Genomic DNA, 16,558 nt, shown 5'->3' with positions numbered 1-16,558 from the left:
AGTCATTTTAATCAGCTTTTTTCATATGCAACACTGGCAAATACTGAACCCGAATGCTTTCTTTTTACAATCAAAGCCTTTTTTTTCCATCTGTAGTCCTTGGTCGGTTCGTTGAGCCATAAAGGTAGGCACTTCACGTTCAATCACACTTTTTATGGGAAGGCTTAAAGGCAGTGAGGTAGAGGATGAGACACATGACTCTGGATGAAAACAAAACTAAATCTGTTTTATGGCTCTGTCAGCATTTAAACTAAAACTCAGACTCAACTGTAATGCACTTTAGTCAACATGCAAAGGAACCTGCTGGCTATAATAATGATCTATATGTCCTGCATGGTTACATTACGACTTCATAATGATGTGGTGTGCTTTAAATGCCGAATCTACAGCACTAAGAGCAGAAGTGGAATTCTTTCTCTCAGGGTCTTATTGAAAGATCATTAACATAATACTGAGATCTCTGAGCTTCTCTAGCGAAGTTAAAACATGGTCAGTTTCCTGTTTGACTGCTTTTTGCTCTGTTACTCCAGACTTAGCCTGAGCTTTGAAGTCGTGCAAGTATCATGAGTTGAGCTCTATAATGCTTCTCCAGCCTTTGCTGGAGAAAGATTTGGAAGAAATGACCCAAGTGTTAAAACTGCAGAGCCCAGCACCGCCCCTCCCTCCACTCTTGTCCAGCACCTCTTTTGCCTTGTCTTCTTCTCTTCCTTTCCCTGTTCCTTCTTTCTTTAATCCCACATTTTCTCATGCCCCACCTCAGTGTCCCTTTTCCCCTGTGTCTCCCCTCTTTCATCTTTTCTTCTTCCCTTTGTTTCTTTTTGCCTCTTTCTGCCCCTCCATCCCTCTTCCTCTGTTTGTGACGCTTGCTTTTTCCCTCCCCGGTGACTTGGAGTGAAGGAAGGAAGCCTCTCCCTTTTCCCTCCTCCTTAACACATGTTCAGGCAATAACGTCTGAAAAGAGTTTGCTGACTCTGTCACAATACATCTCTTTTACCCTTAAATATTATATCAGGCGATACATATAAGACTTTGCAGTTTTTCAAAGCAACTGGCAACTGAAGTCTCTTTTATTTGGTCGTCTGCTGTCTCTGAAGTTGTGTTTCTAATTATCCCACCCAGCTGCAAAATATCCAAGTCCTGACTCACCCATTTTGTATGACATTGCATTTCAGCTGTTTCAGTGTAAAATTCAGTGTGGAACAATGGAGTCGAGTCAGCATCTGTAATGTATAACAACGTCCCAGAATTAAACTGAGATTTAGAGGAGGTACACAGTTTAATTTAAAGAGATCAAATACAGCACTGTTTTAAAGCAACTGTCAGTTACAACAAATACTGTCAGCATAAAATATATTACTGTTAAACAGCAGATTGATGAACTGAAGATCTTAATTCCTCTGATTTGGTTTCCTAAAACCTGATTTTGTTGATTTATGATGGTGTATATTTTTCTTAATAGATACAATGGATTAAGGCCTGGCAATATTGATTTAAAAAACAAAAAAAACAAAGGTTTTTTTAGTTGAAAAGAAGTCAACATGTATAAAGCTGTTATCTGTTAGTACTTACCTTGTTGACAGTGTTCGACGTATTGGCAAATAAGATTGGCAGTGGCTGGTGTTTATCTGTTTGTGTAATGTAATGAACAGCTAAAACGTTTGCTGTGTTTGATGTAGCAGTTGTTGAGCATTACTTTTGCACATACAGTAAACTAACATTGTCTGCCTCAATTTTACTATATTTGTCACCGTTATATTTGACTATGTAGACGTGTCAGTGGGCTTGAACAGGAATGGGACAACTGTGGTGTTCACCACAAAGAGGAACAAGCACGAAATAAACAATCAACCATTTAAAAAGTACCAAAAGAAGCACATACAATGGGTGCAGTGGAGAGTTTTCATGTTGTTTCATATATTGTTTTAATTTTACCCAGTGTCACTTCACAATAAAGAAGTTTTTTTATATATATATTGTGTCTTCTGGGGCATAGGCTAAGCTAAAAAAAGCAGCACTAACACAAGCGATAGAGTCCCAAAGACTGGTTATTCCAACTATTTTTAATTCTGCCTCCCCAGTTTACAGTATACAGTATAGTATACATCGCTAGTCCCATAAGGTGCCGTCACAGTGTTCACAAACCTAGAAATTCTCAAACTGTGCTGAAATGAGACAAGTACAGATAAATGAGATCGTCCTCTTTTTTTAGCCGTTTTATTTAGAAGTTGCCAGATTAGCTCACTGACAGATTATCAGCTTCCATCTCGCACACAAGCGAGCAACTTCTTCTGTCACACTAACACTGCATGTCCTCCTTCACTACACCCATGACTCTTCTGTGGTTTTCCTCTTTTCTGTCTGCATGGCAGCTCCATATTCAACAGGCTTTGTCCAGTATCCCTTCCCTGCACGTGTCAGGTCCATCTTGTCTACAAACAGCTCAAGCTGGACTGTCCCTCTGATATACTACTTTCTAATCATTTCCCTCTTAGCCACTCCCAGTAAAAATCTTAGCATTTTCAACACCGCCAAGTCCAGCTCCACCTCTAGCGCCACCTCTGTCTTTTTGTTAGTGCCATCTAACCGGAACAGTGAACCCTTAGGACTGGTTCCTATACATTTTGAATCCCAGTGAAAACATAAAATAATCAACCATCATGCAATCTCTCACTAAAGAACAAACAACAACCCTGCAGCTGCAGGTTCAATTACTGTGGAGAAATTGTTAAAGTAGCTAATATCAACAGTATATTCACTATTTTCTGTTCCACTACAATGTAGCTACAGTAAATCGCCAAGGTTTTTTTTCTTTAAATGTCGATAATAGTCGTATACATAAAGATGGAAATCAAGAGTTATTTAACGGTTGCCCACCTCCAAGCATCAGCCTCTGGTCAGTTGTTTGGGGGACGGAATGATTGGAATTTCTGCAGAGTGAGGTGAGAACAATAAATTAACTGTAGGTGTAATTTTCTCGGAAAAGATGACGTATTGTTGTACTTGTGAGATCTCTGCCGTTGAACACATTCAGTGTAAGTGTAAGCACCTCATGCATGTGTCACAACAATGCAGGCTTTAGATTTCCTGCATTGCTACACGACACAGCATGAATCTCAAATCTTCCCCTTTCCTTATGATAATTACATAACTGTAAAACCAGGAATTTGAAAAGACTGTATTACAATTGGTTCCGAAAAATGGGAAGCAGATGAATCTCTTTTGTTGATTTACTTTGTTTCTTCTCTAAACTAAGCAGTGAGTTTTCTTTTGCCTCTTCGTTTCATTTTCTTTTCTCAGCAAGTAGTCAGTCAATCCATTGTCCCTGTTTGGTTCCCACTGGAAGTTTGATAGTTGGCCTAATGGTGATGATAATCGCTGTTACCGATTTTCCCATCATTAGCGGTACAGAGTAGCTGCTGAAATGCACCTATTGTTGTGATTTGATATCAACACAGGAACAGGAAATGAGTGTGTGTATGCAAAGTATGTGTGTGTGCAAAAAGAGGGTGCTACATTGGTCTGAGGGGAGTTGTAGGGGGCTCTGTGCTGCATGTCTTCACTCTTTACTGCCATTGTTTTTATGTACATGTTTTTTTTTTTTAAATGTCCTTGTGCACTCGATGTGATAAAGGTGATCACAATACTGTTGGGAGCAATAATGAAACTATGATTTTTACAAGCATTCCTTAACAAAGCAGAGTGCTTTGTTATGGTTATATTGCTCTAGTTATATTACTTCTTACTATCTGACCCTCATTTTACACTTTAGGCTAATGACACATCTGTTTTTTGTTATAATAATCCTACTTTATTCAGTTTAGATCTGCTAAAGACCACCAAATGTTTTAAAACCTGCAAAACTGGCTTTAAATTTATAGACAGAATAAGAAGATTTGATATTATTTGTTAGATATTAAGAGTTTGTTAGTTGTAAACCTGTGTGAATTTGGTTTAATCATATTTAATTGACAGTGTTCAAACAAATATTTTGATCGATGCACATTTACGTTAGCTTCAGTAATGCAGGGGAAAAGAGAGACTTTCTCATCACCGTGGAAAATAAACAACACTAGTAGAAAAAAAATGTACACTTATGTAGACTTTAGTTAGTCACAGCGTGTGAATAAACAATGCATTGATCCTTCATCAGCAGTAAGCAGCAGTCAGAGATAGTTTATACTCATCAGTTTTAGCCCATGTCCATCTGTGCAGAGTGCAAATCAGCTATATGTCAATGCTGGTGAGAGCCAACCAATCATCAGGGTATTGATAGTTTTCAATTGAGCTGAAGGTTATGAAATGGATTTGACCCACTAGATCTGCTTAGCCAGGAAATGCTTAACTGAGTGACTTTAGTTGCTGTTAGGCATATGGTTACCTAACTTCTTTACTGCCAAAATGAACATCTGGATCATCTGGTCAGCTAAGCTGAGTGTTTTTTAAGCTTTGGTCTGGTGGAAATCTGGCAGATATTTTTTTTTTGCTGACAATGGGGCTGCATAAGCATCTTAAACAGTACTGAGATGACACTGCACTGTTCTGTTTTCAACCAACTTTTATTGTTTTCTTGTCAGCAGGTATTTAGAGTGACATGAGCTGAGTGGGAATGCATTATTATTTTTATTGAGCAGGCATAGTGATTGCCTCCATGTGTAGCTAGCATTTGCGAATTTAGGAGTTCTCTAAGAATGCACTTGAAAGAATGAATTAATGAATTCCCTTAAATCGTCTCCCTTGAATAATTGCGTTTATCTCAGTTTGCAGATGACATGAGAGTCCCTGGCCTTCGGCTATTGAGGTTTTGCGATGATTCTGTATTTTTTTAGTTCTTCAAACCAGGCTGCTGTCATGTCACCAAATGTAGGTTGCGCTCATGAGTATATTTCCTCTTGCCAATCAGAATACAAATTGTTATGGATTAGTGTAACCAGGATCCTGGATCGTGCACTTGATCTTGCATCTTTTAAAGGTTTTTTTTCCTTTGTTTAAAAAATGTTTTAAGAATTAATTGAAGCTGTCCACATAATTGGAGAAAACAACCACCATGACTTCATGTGAAAAACATCCAAGTATTGTGTTGAAGACATATCAGCTGAAGTTGAACTTGAGCCAGGCTTTTTTTTTGTAATGCCAATTGTAGGTATTATGTTTTGTAGTCATTTTTAATTTTTGCACATGGCTGATTAATGTTCCGAACATCTATTATTACTTAGTCTGACTGCATTTTAATATATTAATACAATAAAAATAAAGTGTTCAACACAGTGTCTGTGAAGGCTCTCAGTCATCCAGGTCATCGTAGTCTAAGGAGCTTGGAAAGAAAAGCGTCTGGACTTCTTTAAGTTGCTTGAAGATGTTTCATCTGAGAAGCTTCTTCAGTTCTAAGGTCAATTGGTGGAGAGTCCCAGATTTAACCTCTGTGGGAGTGTCCCTGAGAGGGTCATGGACCCCCTATTGATCCTTTACCTAATCACACGGGCCAAGGTGTGAAAACGGGTGTAGGTCACAATCAGCCAAGGTTTCGGGTGAGCTCATCGTGAAACCTAACCCCACCCTATCACGTAATTTCCTGAGGTCAAATGGCCCAGGATGTGAATGGGCGTCAAGGGGTCTGGGAAGGGATCTCAGAACTGGATTGAGATGGCAGACAGTTGGTGTCATAAGCCACCCCCTCTGTTCAAAGATGGTCGTTCACAGTGGACACAGATGGCTTCTTTCACTCCTCATTTAAACCATGTGTCTTCTCTGTCCAAAATGTGAACATTGGCATCCTCAAAAAAGTGACCATTTCCCTTTAGATGCAGATGGACGGCCGAGTCTTGTCCCGTGGAGCCGGCTCTTCTATGTTGCGCCATGCGTTCATAAAGGCATGGCACAATATAAACCTGAAAATTTGAGTAAAGGATGTTAAATGGTAGCACATCTCAAGCCTCAATGAGGACAAGTTATTTACATTACACTTATTCTTTTCTTCTGTATTAGTTTTGGGGCTGTTCTGTCATTTAAGAGCACTTCTACGCTAAAAGCACACAGCTCCTTCAAATACTCCCCGCCACCTTCCACATCGCTGAACTTCATTTCCTACAAGCAGCAATAACCTGACCTTTTCTGCGGGAGTGCAAATATGAAAAAAGACATAAATTACTCAAAAGTTTTTTGCGGAAAAAATGATACACATTTGCCGCTAGCTGGGCTCCATAGAGTCAGCGGTGATTCAGCAGTGTTACGTAGCTGCAAAAACAAAAGCCTTCCTCTGCTTAAATCTGAGGAATCACACACACCACCTCTCTTTCCTCTGTAAGCTTCCTGCACACACACACACACGCACTCGCACACACTGTCGACATTATCCCAGAAGTTTCACAGCACTTCTAATCTTTCAGCAGGAAGAGGAGGAGCTGTGGGAGGACAGGGATCTCGCCAAGACACACATACGAGCGCACGCACTGCAAATACTGTTAAAAACAAATATTCGCCGCTGTTGAAAACTGACCTGTAGAGCGGGACAAATATGACTATTTCTCAGCTTTTTTTAACACTTGCTGACTCCGTCTTAAAAACGTGTGTGGATCTGTCTTCATTTAAAGCTTTTAGTGTCCTGATAATATAGGCGGGCGTTATCGGGAAACTGACAGGAACAAGCCTTCGGCAGTAAACACCAGTAATCACTTGTTAAAGAGATGTGTATAATACTAAATAACACTACACTATTAAAATATAAACACAATTCCAGTAAATACAGACCAAAAATATAAACGCCGCTATAATCCTGCACATAAAAAACTGCAAACTATAGAGCCAGATAAAGTGCACTGTGGTTTGTGGAAGCTTCCATTATGTTAAGAGAGCCATTTTTTCCTGTCGTCCTTTAAATGGCTACAGGAATAAAAATGAATCTTAAGTGCTATGACTCTATTTTGAGCATCATGTTGCTGTGACCTGAAGGAAGGGGGTCAGATGATTGCATACGTTTGAGAGCACTTCAAGTAAAGAGGGTCCTTCACCTTCTCGGATCATTTCAGTTGAATAATTTGAAGGGTGGGATTCAAGCTGTTCAGTATATCACAAGAAGAAGAAAGAGTATTAGAAAAAAAAGGTCAAAGAAACAGGCAGAAAAATCTGTTTTATAATGTATAACATGTGTACATCGTAGATGGCCTATACTTGTCAGTATTGTGCAGTATGAACGAGTTAAAAGGAACTAGTTTGATTGAAATTAAGGTCCAGTATTATTATTTTTATTCAAATTGGAAATTTTGGTCTTGAGAATAAGAATCTTCTGTGCCCAGATGGCAGGATCATCCTTGCATATCAGTTGAAGGAGAGACCAGCTCTCATAGAGAAAGGCTGCAAAGGCTTATGGATAATATGCAAATAGAAGGGCCCTGCCTGGGTTGCACGCTGATATTCCTTTTCTCCTATTTACATGCATTTCTGCTGCGTCTTCTAGTTGAGGGACTGGAGAAATCAACATCTGTGGCCAGCTGCGACGTGGCGGTGGACAGCTCTGCCAATGCCCAGAATGCCCATGCATCACGGCAGCAGCGAGGCAAGCTGTCAACCCTGGGCAAACTTTTCAAACCCTGGAAGTGGAGGAAGAAGAAGACCAGCGACAAGTTCCAGGATCTTTCAAAAGGTAGGACGTCTTGTGTGTCCGCGTGTGGATGTGTATGTTAATGACACTGTATCAACAAGCTGATGAGTCGCTTCTGATTTGTTCTCCTCAATCAAGTGTCTGGTCAGTATCACAGATTGCATTTTTGGATTTGTGTGGAACATTATGCGTGAAATGGAGCAGTGTTGCTCCCAGAAGAGCTTTAAAAGGAAAAGAGTGAATGGTTTGTTTGTAGTTCTTGCTGATTGATTCCTCAGGGGTTTGGCTGGGAAATAAAGAGAGACAGAGGTAAATACAAAAACCAGAGACTCTTTTCCTGAAAGCTGCTAGGTTTTATCTTTTGCTTTTCCTGTGTTTGTATGAAAGTTGTGTTCCTCTATGTCCCTTTAATGCTAGCGCTCAGGACAGCTTAGAAAACAGTAGGGGATATATAAGGTGCTAACTGGGAAGTAGAACTTCTTTCCTTATAATGAGATTATTTATTGGTGTCAAAGTTTTCTGGGGGGGGGAGGATCTGAGATCAGTACACAACCACATTTCCATTTCAGTAAAAGCAGATTGTGGTGATTTACAAATAATTTAACATTTACTTAACATTATGTGGTCTCCTTTGTCACATTTTTCTTTTCTTAATGTGCAAAATGTTTACATGGGGTGACAGATCTGGATTGTAGGCAGGCCCGTTCGTCACCCCGTCTCTTATTTCAAGGTCATGCAGTTGCAAAGTGTGCAAAATGTGGTTTGGCATTGTGTTGTTGATGTGTTCGAATAAATATATTGAACTTGAGCTTGTTGGTCTTTCAGTTCTAGAGAGAAAAATCTCCACTAGACAAACAAGGGAGGAGCTCATCAAGAAAGGAGTTCTCATCCCAGACCAAGGTTTGTCCTATGTCTCAGTCAAATCCATGCTCAAGAACACATTAAATGTAACACCTCTTCTTCCCCAAAATATGACATTTACTTATTACAGAGCAAAGCAATTCACCTTGTAAGACACATCTTAACATGTTTTTTATTGTTCTTTACACTTCAAAACCTTTTCACTTTGTCACATGTTGTTTGTGTCACATCAGGAGATGGAGAAAATGACTAAAAAGCAGCTTTAATTTCTTCTCCCCTAGATGAACCAGTCATCAGTGAAAATCTGAACGGCCATGCCACATCCAGTTTGACGCCAGAGGAAGTCAAAGTCGACATTGAGTCTCAAGAAACACTGCGGGAGGAACAGGCCACTGGGCCGGTCAGAACTGAGGAGAAACCAGGTAACCTTTGGACCAGTCACAATATAACCTTTGTCATACTTTGGCCTGTAATCCAGGGCTGGTTGGAGTCTCTAACCGTCAGATTCCTGTACTAGTTGAGGTTACAAGCCCAGGGTAACAGTCTTCCACCTGCATATATTGAAGAATTATATATAGATGCATTGTTGTTATTTGTTTGAAAATTAAAGCAAGAAACGGTTGTTGCTAGAGACCTGCTAAATGTGGAGAAAACTTTACTCTTCTACAGAGAACTCACATATTGTGGAATGTGGGGCTTTTTCGGCCCTTGAACTGTTCCATTTTTATATACTGGATCTAAATATTGTAGCTTTTTTTAGGTGCTTTGATGTCTTTTCCTCTGGGCTGTGGAATGCATTAGTATCTGCAGCAGCTTTCTGGTTGACATTGAACTCTCTGTGGGATCAATGAGCGGGTCTAATGTGTTCAGATAGATATTCCCATTATATCAGCCTGCAATAGGCATTCACAGTTTGAACAGAGCTGTATCTTCTCCTCCTAATGCCTCTCTCTCCCTGAGGAGACAGGCCACTGTTCTTGTGTCTGATGCTGCTTAAGTGTTGTGCTGTTTTCAACTCAACCCTGTTAGCATTGAACTTGTAGCCATTTGTTTGTTCATTTGTCAATAATCAGAAAGGCAAAGGCAACAAACTCTGTAAGTACAGCAACTGAACTCACATACTATCACCGACCCTGGAGCCTGGGAAGGTTAATGGGTACATATTATCTATCAGTTCTCTGGAAAAGCTGTACAAGAGCCCTTCATCATCAGCTCTGTCATACACTTTCTGTATCATTCATTTTCTCCTCTGTCTCTGCTTGTCCACCTCTCTATTTGTGCATCAGTTTGCACAGATCAGCAACTTTTATCTTGCTTCCAGCCTTTATATTAACCTGTAAATGCTGCACTTTTCCTTCCTACTCCCTCTCATCTATTTAGAAAGGTCTGATACTAAACCTAACACCCGGGCAAATCAGGTGCGACCTCGAGAGACTCAAGCTAAAAAACAGCCAAGCGCCACTCCGCCCGCATCATCCAAACCTGCCGGTGGCACCGCAGCCACGGCAAAGCACAAGGATGGTGCCTCTGGGGCTAAAAAGACAACTAAAACCACTGTCAAGAATGGGTCGTCCACACAGGCTAAAGCTAACCCCCCACGGAACACTAACACGACTGGTCGCGGGACTGGTAAGTTCAGATAGTTAGAACCGAAACCAGCTGGCCTGTCAGTGTTCATCCCTTCCCTCATTCCCGCATGGAAAATGCCCTTCTATCACTGTTGGAAGGGAAATGGGAGTCACTATTAAGCAGTTTGTACCTTCTAAGCATGGCTTTGTGTGCACACTCGTGCAAATGTTACTGAAGTTTCTGTCAAGTGGTTGCAAAATAGTATTTCCCCTTTTCTCCCTCTTCACGATGTGCTTTCCTTATAAAAAGCATTTCATTTACGATATCTGGATGTTTTCTAAGAAAGCAGAAGTAAAGATTTATCTGTGTCCTCTAGAAATGTCTGCAGTGTGTGTGTGTGTGTGTGTGTGTGTGTGTGTGTGTGTGTGTGTGTGTGTGTGAGGGGCTGAGCATGAAAAGTGAGTGAGGTCAGTGTAGCATCGCCACTTTAAAAAAAAAAAAAAAGAGAGCGAGAGCAATCTGACGAGCTTGTGTGGTTTCACTAGCATGACGCCAGGGCATGATCATCCCCCTGCTTCCTGTGTATATGTGTGTGTGTGTCTGTGCTGTACTTGTCAAATATATAGCATGGTTAAACGAAACCTAGAACACTGCATGTGATGTTCATGCAGTCCTTTCTGAGGGTATTTGTGTCTTTTGTGGTGTGTTCAGGAAAGTGGCACAAACGTTGCTTCATTAATGTTTGAATAACTTCGAAATCCCAAGTTCACCCCCTCTCCTAAGGGTGTTTTTACCAGCACACAAAGAAACTTCACATAGACTTGAAAAGATACTTTAGTAGTCAGTATATCCTTAGGTATTCTGTATTTGTCACAGTTTTAATGGAGAAGATATGTTTAGATAGCTACTCTATTATGTTTAAGTTTAAGAGTTGGTAAATACTGGAATCCATATGTGCTGCATACACTTGGATTATGTGTTAATCAAAAATGGTTATGTTTTCTGGCATTGCACAGCCTAAACAAAAAACGTGATACATTTGAAAAATAAAATTCAAAGCCGATCATACTTTAGGTGAAACTAAAGTAAAGCACCTTTGATTGAAATGGAGAGCAAAAGTGAGACATCGCGTTTTATATGCTTCAGTTTTATCCATGTAGCCAATCAAAATGTTTCACTTGAACTTGGATAGTAACACCTAACAAAAGGTGTACTAGCAATAGTTCCCTGGGTTAAGTAGCCAACGGCCATTAAACAGAATATAAACATTGCTTATATTTTGGGATGATTCTCACATTATCATACACATGTTATTAACTACATATATTACTGATGACATTTTTTAAAACACATAAATATTTGTCTTTTACAACACAGAATTTGTATAAGCATATTATTAGGAGGTTTTTGTGCATGTCTTCAGAAAATAGAGCATCTAGAAAAACAAAAACGTCTGATTTTCTGTCCTTCTCCTCAGCCAAGTCCTCTCATCCAAAGAAGACGGGATGCACAACAAAAAGCACCACCACCTCCACCTCCGCACCTCGTTCTCGTGCGTCAAAGGACACTGGCTCTGCAGCACAGAATGAAAGGACAGATGCAAAGGCCAACCGGAAATCAGACACTCCGACTTCATCATCTGTACTTCAAAAAGCCTCTGCAGAGACTCTTAACCCACCTGGAGACTTAAAATCTTCTCCCCTTTCCTCAGACACCAAAATTATTTCATCTAAAGTCTCAAGCAATGACACAGGGGGAGTTCAGGGGGACTCTGTCCAAGATCCTAAATCTTCACCTGACGCATCGCGTGCAGGTGAAGATACCCATAAAGGTGCGGTTCCTGGAACCACAAGCCAGTCTTCTCATGTCAACACTGCTACAGAAAACACATCATTCGCAGATGGAGAGGCACGCGGCAGCTCACAGAGCGGTAAACAGGAGAGGACAAAAGAGGAGGGAGGAGGAGGTGGAACGAAGAAAGGAGAAACAGAGAATGTTGTTGAAAATAGCCGGAGGTACTGTAAAACTCTAGTTGGTACATGCAAGTTGCTGATTGCTTGAATTCCTTATGTTCACTTTGACTGTATCTAAGTTTGATAGCATGCATTACAGTAACCTTAATGGAGTCACAAATTAATCTTTATATGATTTGCTGTTATATGAAATTAGATAATTGACAATAAATCTATTAAAATTTGTTTAGTCACACTGTTGTGTTATTGATTCCTGCAGGTCAGCAGAGGATGAAGCAGAAAAGCCGCAGCGACCCAGGGTAAAAACAGAGCAGGCCGAGGTGACCGTGATACGCGATAGGCCGAGAGACAGCCAAACTAGTGACTCTGATTCTGACGGACCAATCCTGTATCGGGATGAGGAGGAAGAAGAGGAGGAGGAAGACGAGGACTCAAACAGTATGTCACACAACAATGAAAAAAACAGCATGTTTGACAACAGTCATGTCAGCTGCAGAACTTAAAGAGAAGCTCACCTAACCAACTCAACTTCGGCATTTCAGTTAGGAGGCGGGGTGTGATGTGTTTAAGAGGATGTAGCGCAGTGGGTCAATGGTTAGAACTAAAGAGTCAACTAAAGAGTCCTGCTAGTCCTGCTACTATGGTTAAAACATATTTATTTTGCAAATAAATATGTTTTATATATATTTTACCTAATGACACATGACCTTTGGTTTTAATATAAGACAGCGTATCCTGATTCAAAGTTGTAGAACTGACCAGTAGGCCAGCAGCTCATGGCTACTGAATAGATACTTCCAGTAAAAGAATATGTCATGTCACCAGATGTGTATAAACCCTTGAATGGTTGCAGAAACACATCCATAGCTTTTTACATCCTGCTCAGCTGAAGGGCTCATTGCTCCCAAGATGAAGTGAAAGGACCGTTTACAGTCAGACTGTGAAGCCACCCAACTTGCTGTGACGGTGCAATGTTTGCTTCGTGCAGTCATGCTGTTAAAAATGTCAAAGATGCCTCAGCCGTGTTAGCAACTTTTGCTTGCAAAACTAACCAGCACTGGTAAACAGCATTTAATCTGTTTATCATTACAATGGACTTTCTGTTGATGTTTCAGGTTTTTAAACGTCTCATTTTCTTCATTGCTTGTACATTATGATCCACAGCTGACCCCCCCGGAAGACCGTTACTAGCCGTGCCTGTTCTCTCTCTGTTCTAGACTCTCTTGCCAGCAAGATCCGCCGACGAGACACCTTGAACATTAAACTGGGGAACCGACCCAGCAAGAAAGAGCTGGAAGAGAAAAACATTCTGCCACGGAGTTCAGAGACGGAGAGGCACGAGCTACGCCAGCAGATAGGCAGCAAATTAGTCAGGTACACTCAAACACACACATACAAAGCGGACTGTGAAAATGTGGCTAGGTGTTACTTTTTTCTCAAGCTTGGCATTGCTTTAGGATAACACTAGAGATTGTTGATTATTTTTTTGGTGTAGCTGTGGGCGGTATACTGTTACAAATGATGCACATTAAAATGTGTCCTGAAGTTTGGCCTTTTCTAACAGATGAGCCAAATTGGCTGGTGTTAAAACAGCCTTCAGATTCTCAGCAACAAAAGGTGTAAACAAAAAACAAAATCTTAAGTGTTGATAATTTAGGATCTTTCTCTGCACAAGCCTGCAGAATTTTTAAATCCATACCTGCTCGTAAAAAGAGTGTAAACAGTTTTCTCTTTTTAGACGCCTGAGCCAAAGACCAACCACAGAGGAGCTGGAGCAGAGAAACATTCTCAAGCGTAAGTGCACTCTTCAACAGAGGTCTGATGTGATACACCTTTTTTTTATGATCGTCATAATATTTTAAAGCACGAATTATGTCATTTATCTACCTGCAACCATATCACAAGACTCATCACGAGGATGGTCACATTAAAGCCGGTATTGTGCTGTTTCAGCTGCCCAGCCACAATCTGTTACTGCCACTTTCAGATCTTCAGATATGACCTTGCGTGTCTTATTAATCAGATGGATGAGACAGATATGTCTGTCTAAATTATGAATTACTGTCTTTTAGCAGCTTTGTGTCTCCCACGGTGGAGTGATGTGTTCAATCACACTGTGAGGGGATTTTCTTTGGTCATCATATACCACAGTGATAGAAGCACAGTGATAGCTTGTCATGCTACTGAAAAGATATAGGCAAGGCAAGGCAAGTTTATTTATATAGCACAATTCAACAACAAGGTGATTCAAAGTGCTTTACAGAGACATTAAAAAACAAAAACAAATAAAAAGCATAATTTAAAATTGATTTAAAAAAAGAAAAAAAAACAGTAGATAAAATAACTCTGCTAGTGGTTATGGTCTCACCTGTTTAGTTCAAATTTGTCATTTGTGCAGGCTTATATGGTTTTAAGAATTGCCCATTACTTCAATCAGTATATTTGCTCTTAGTCTAACTGAACAAATGCATGATACCTCTTTCCCTAATATAGAATGATAATACTGCTTTATTGTAGGTGAAAAGAATGCCTGTATTGCAAAGTTCCCAGTCAATAGAACCACTACACATAGTCCATACGTGTAGTGGTTATATCCACATATATAACAGCGGTAAGGAAGTTACGAAATATTGTTTCTGGTGTTCATCCCTTTCTGGGCAAGAATTTATCTACAAATAGACACTTGTTTGAGGTTTCGGTAAAATTATATAATACTGTGTGTATAATGTAATGTAATGTAAAAGTGTCCTGTTAAAAAAACAAGAGCAACAGCTTTACAGGGTATCTGTGTAACTTTATCCTCTGATTTATTTATTTTATTTATTTTTTTGAAAGGTTGATTTGCAGACTTTAAAATGTTTCGGTCTGCAGCACACGGCCTCAGTCTCATCATAGCACATGAGAAATAATGCAAGGCTCTCATGTGTTCCTTTAAACACAGGAAGAGAAGTAACACTATGTATGTGTTGTGCTAGAGGGAAAGAAGGATTAGGTGTCATAAATCCTACATGACTTCTATTTCAATCTGGATGAGACCACTAGATGTCACTGAGTTCTCCAGTGCCCCCTCACCAAGCTGTTTATATATATATATATATATATATATATATATATATATATATATATATATATATATATATATATATATATGGTGCAATTCAATGAATATTTCACAAGAATATTTGCCGTTCAGATTTCATCTGATTTCCCTTTTTTCGTTTTTTTGCTTTTGTTTACGTAATGGCAGCATAGCCATGCACTTGGCTTAATATTGCAAATTATAGCTTGTGTATATAATTAGATGCAGAAACTTGTTGCAGACATAGTAGGTGTGAAATCAATCTGCTGGTTCTCTACATGCAGAAAAGAATGAAGCAGAGGAGCAAGAAGCCAAGCAAGAGATTAAAAGGAGGCTCACGAGAAAGGTACTGTAAATTTCACACACACACACACACACACACACACACACACACACACACACATATACATACATAAGAGAACAGAAAGTACACAGCAAGTCTATATTTAGCTACTAATATGTTTTGCCCCACCTTATGAGTCATGGTAGTAGAAAGAAACTGTTTTATATAGAGAGATCAGGCCATCTAGTGGACACAGCTGGAACTGAGACATAAACCAAAATACTGGGAAGATCATTTTGAAGTTTAATATTTGATTCGACTGACTGTCTACTTTCTCCTCCTTTCTCATCTGTGTGTAGCTGAGCGTGAGGCCGACAGTGGCAGAGCTCGTTGCTAGGAGGATTCTTCGTTTTAATGAATATGTGGAGGTAACGGACGCCAAGGATTATGACAGACGAGCTGACAAACCCTGGACACGGCTTACTCCTGCTGACAAGGTACTGCTCTTGTAGACTGCTTTGTAATACCTGATATAATTTAATTTATTAGGGCTTCATGAAACCTTTACAGTTTCTATTCAGGGTGAAAATTTTGTGAATTTGTGATGTTGATTACTTAGGTGATTAGAGACTTAAAATGTATGTGGACATGCAATCACACATATATGGCGAACAACCATCTGCTTTTATAGCGGTCTCAACTTCTTGGGAAGACTTTATAAAAGATTTCAGATCTTGGCTGCAGGAATTTGAACCCACTGGGCAGTAAGAGCATTATTAAAATCAGGCACTAAATGTTTCCTGGCTTGCAGTCGCTGTTCCACTTCATCCCAAAGTTGGTGGATTGGGGTCAGAGCTTGTGCAGGCCAAAATTCAAAAACCCATTTATGTATGGGTCTTAGTTTGTTGCAGGTTTCTTTCTAGTTTCAACAGGACGGCCTTCTGCGTACACAGTTGTGTTTCATATTATGGTCTTAAACGTCTCTGTGTGTTTATGCTTGATGATATACATGAAATTCACCTAGCTCACACTATGTATGTAACTGCATATATGTGCCATCTGCACTGTATGAATATTTAGCATGGCTTGACAAAATATCCTCACAGACAATAAAGACCCTCAAAGTGTGCAGTTTTTATGTCATGGTTTCCCTCTGCTGTTGATGTTCAGAACTGCACAGCACATAAATACAGACCTTG

At 39.9% G+C, this 16,558-nt stretch overlaps 1 protein-coding gene across 4 annotated transcripts in view; it reads left to right on the top strand.

The window, feature by feature from the left end:
- phactr2 (phosphatase and actin regulator 2) overlaps positions 1-16,558 on the top strand; it is a 44,136-nt gene that overhangs the window by 19,224 nt on the left and 8,354 nt on the right. For 3 of the 4 annotated variants that reach the window (XM_063491703.1, XM_063491705.1, XM_063491704.1), the window contains exons 2-11: positions 7,451-7,636; positions 8,420-8,494; positions 8,737-8,877; positions 9,836-10,084; positions 11,502-12,039; positions 12,257-12,435; positions 13,215-13,371; positions 13,736-13,791; positions 15,361-15,422; positions 15,719-15,856. In XM_063491703.1, coding sequence (XP_063347773.1) covers positions 7,451-7,636; positions 8,420-8,494; positions 8,737-8,877; positions 9,836-10,084; positions 11,502-12,039; positions 12,257-12,435; positions 13,215-13,371; positions 13,736-13,791; positions 15,361-15,422; positions 15,719-15,856 — 1,781 coding nt within the window. The remainder of the gene's footprint in view (positions 1-7,450; positions 7,637-8,419; positions 8,495-8,736; positions 8,878-9,835; positions 10,085-11,501; positions 12,040-12,256; positions 12,436-13,214; positions 13,372-13,735; positions 13,792-15,360; positions 15,423-15,718; positions 15,857-16,558) is intronic. The other variant, XM_063491707.1, reaches the window with a different exon arrangement.

Source organism: Pelmatolapia mariae, linkage group LG13 (assembly GCF_036321145.2).
Source record: "Pelmatolapia mariae isolate MD_Pm_ZW linkage group LG13, Pm_UMD_F_2, whole genome shotgun sequence".
Lineage (NCBI taxonomy): Eukaryota > Metazoa > Chordata > Actinopteri > Cichliformes > Cichlidae > Pelmatolapia > Pelmatolapia mariae.
The sequence above is the reverse complement of the archived record's forward strand: the minus strand, read 5'-3'. Positions and strand labels throughout refer to the sequence as shown.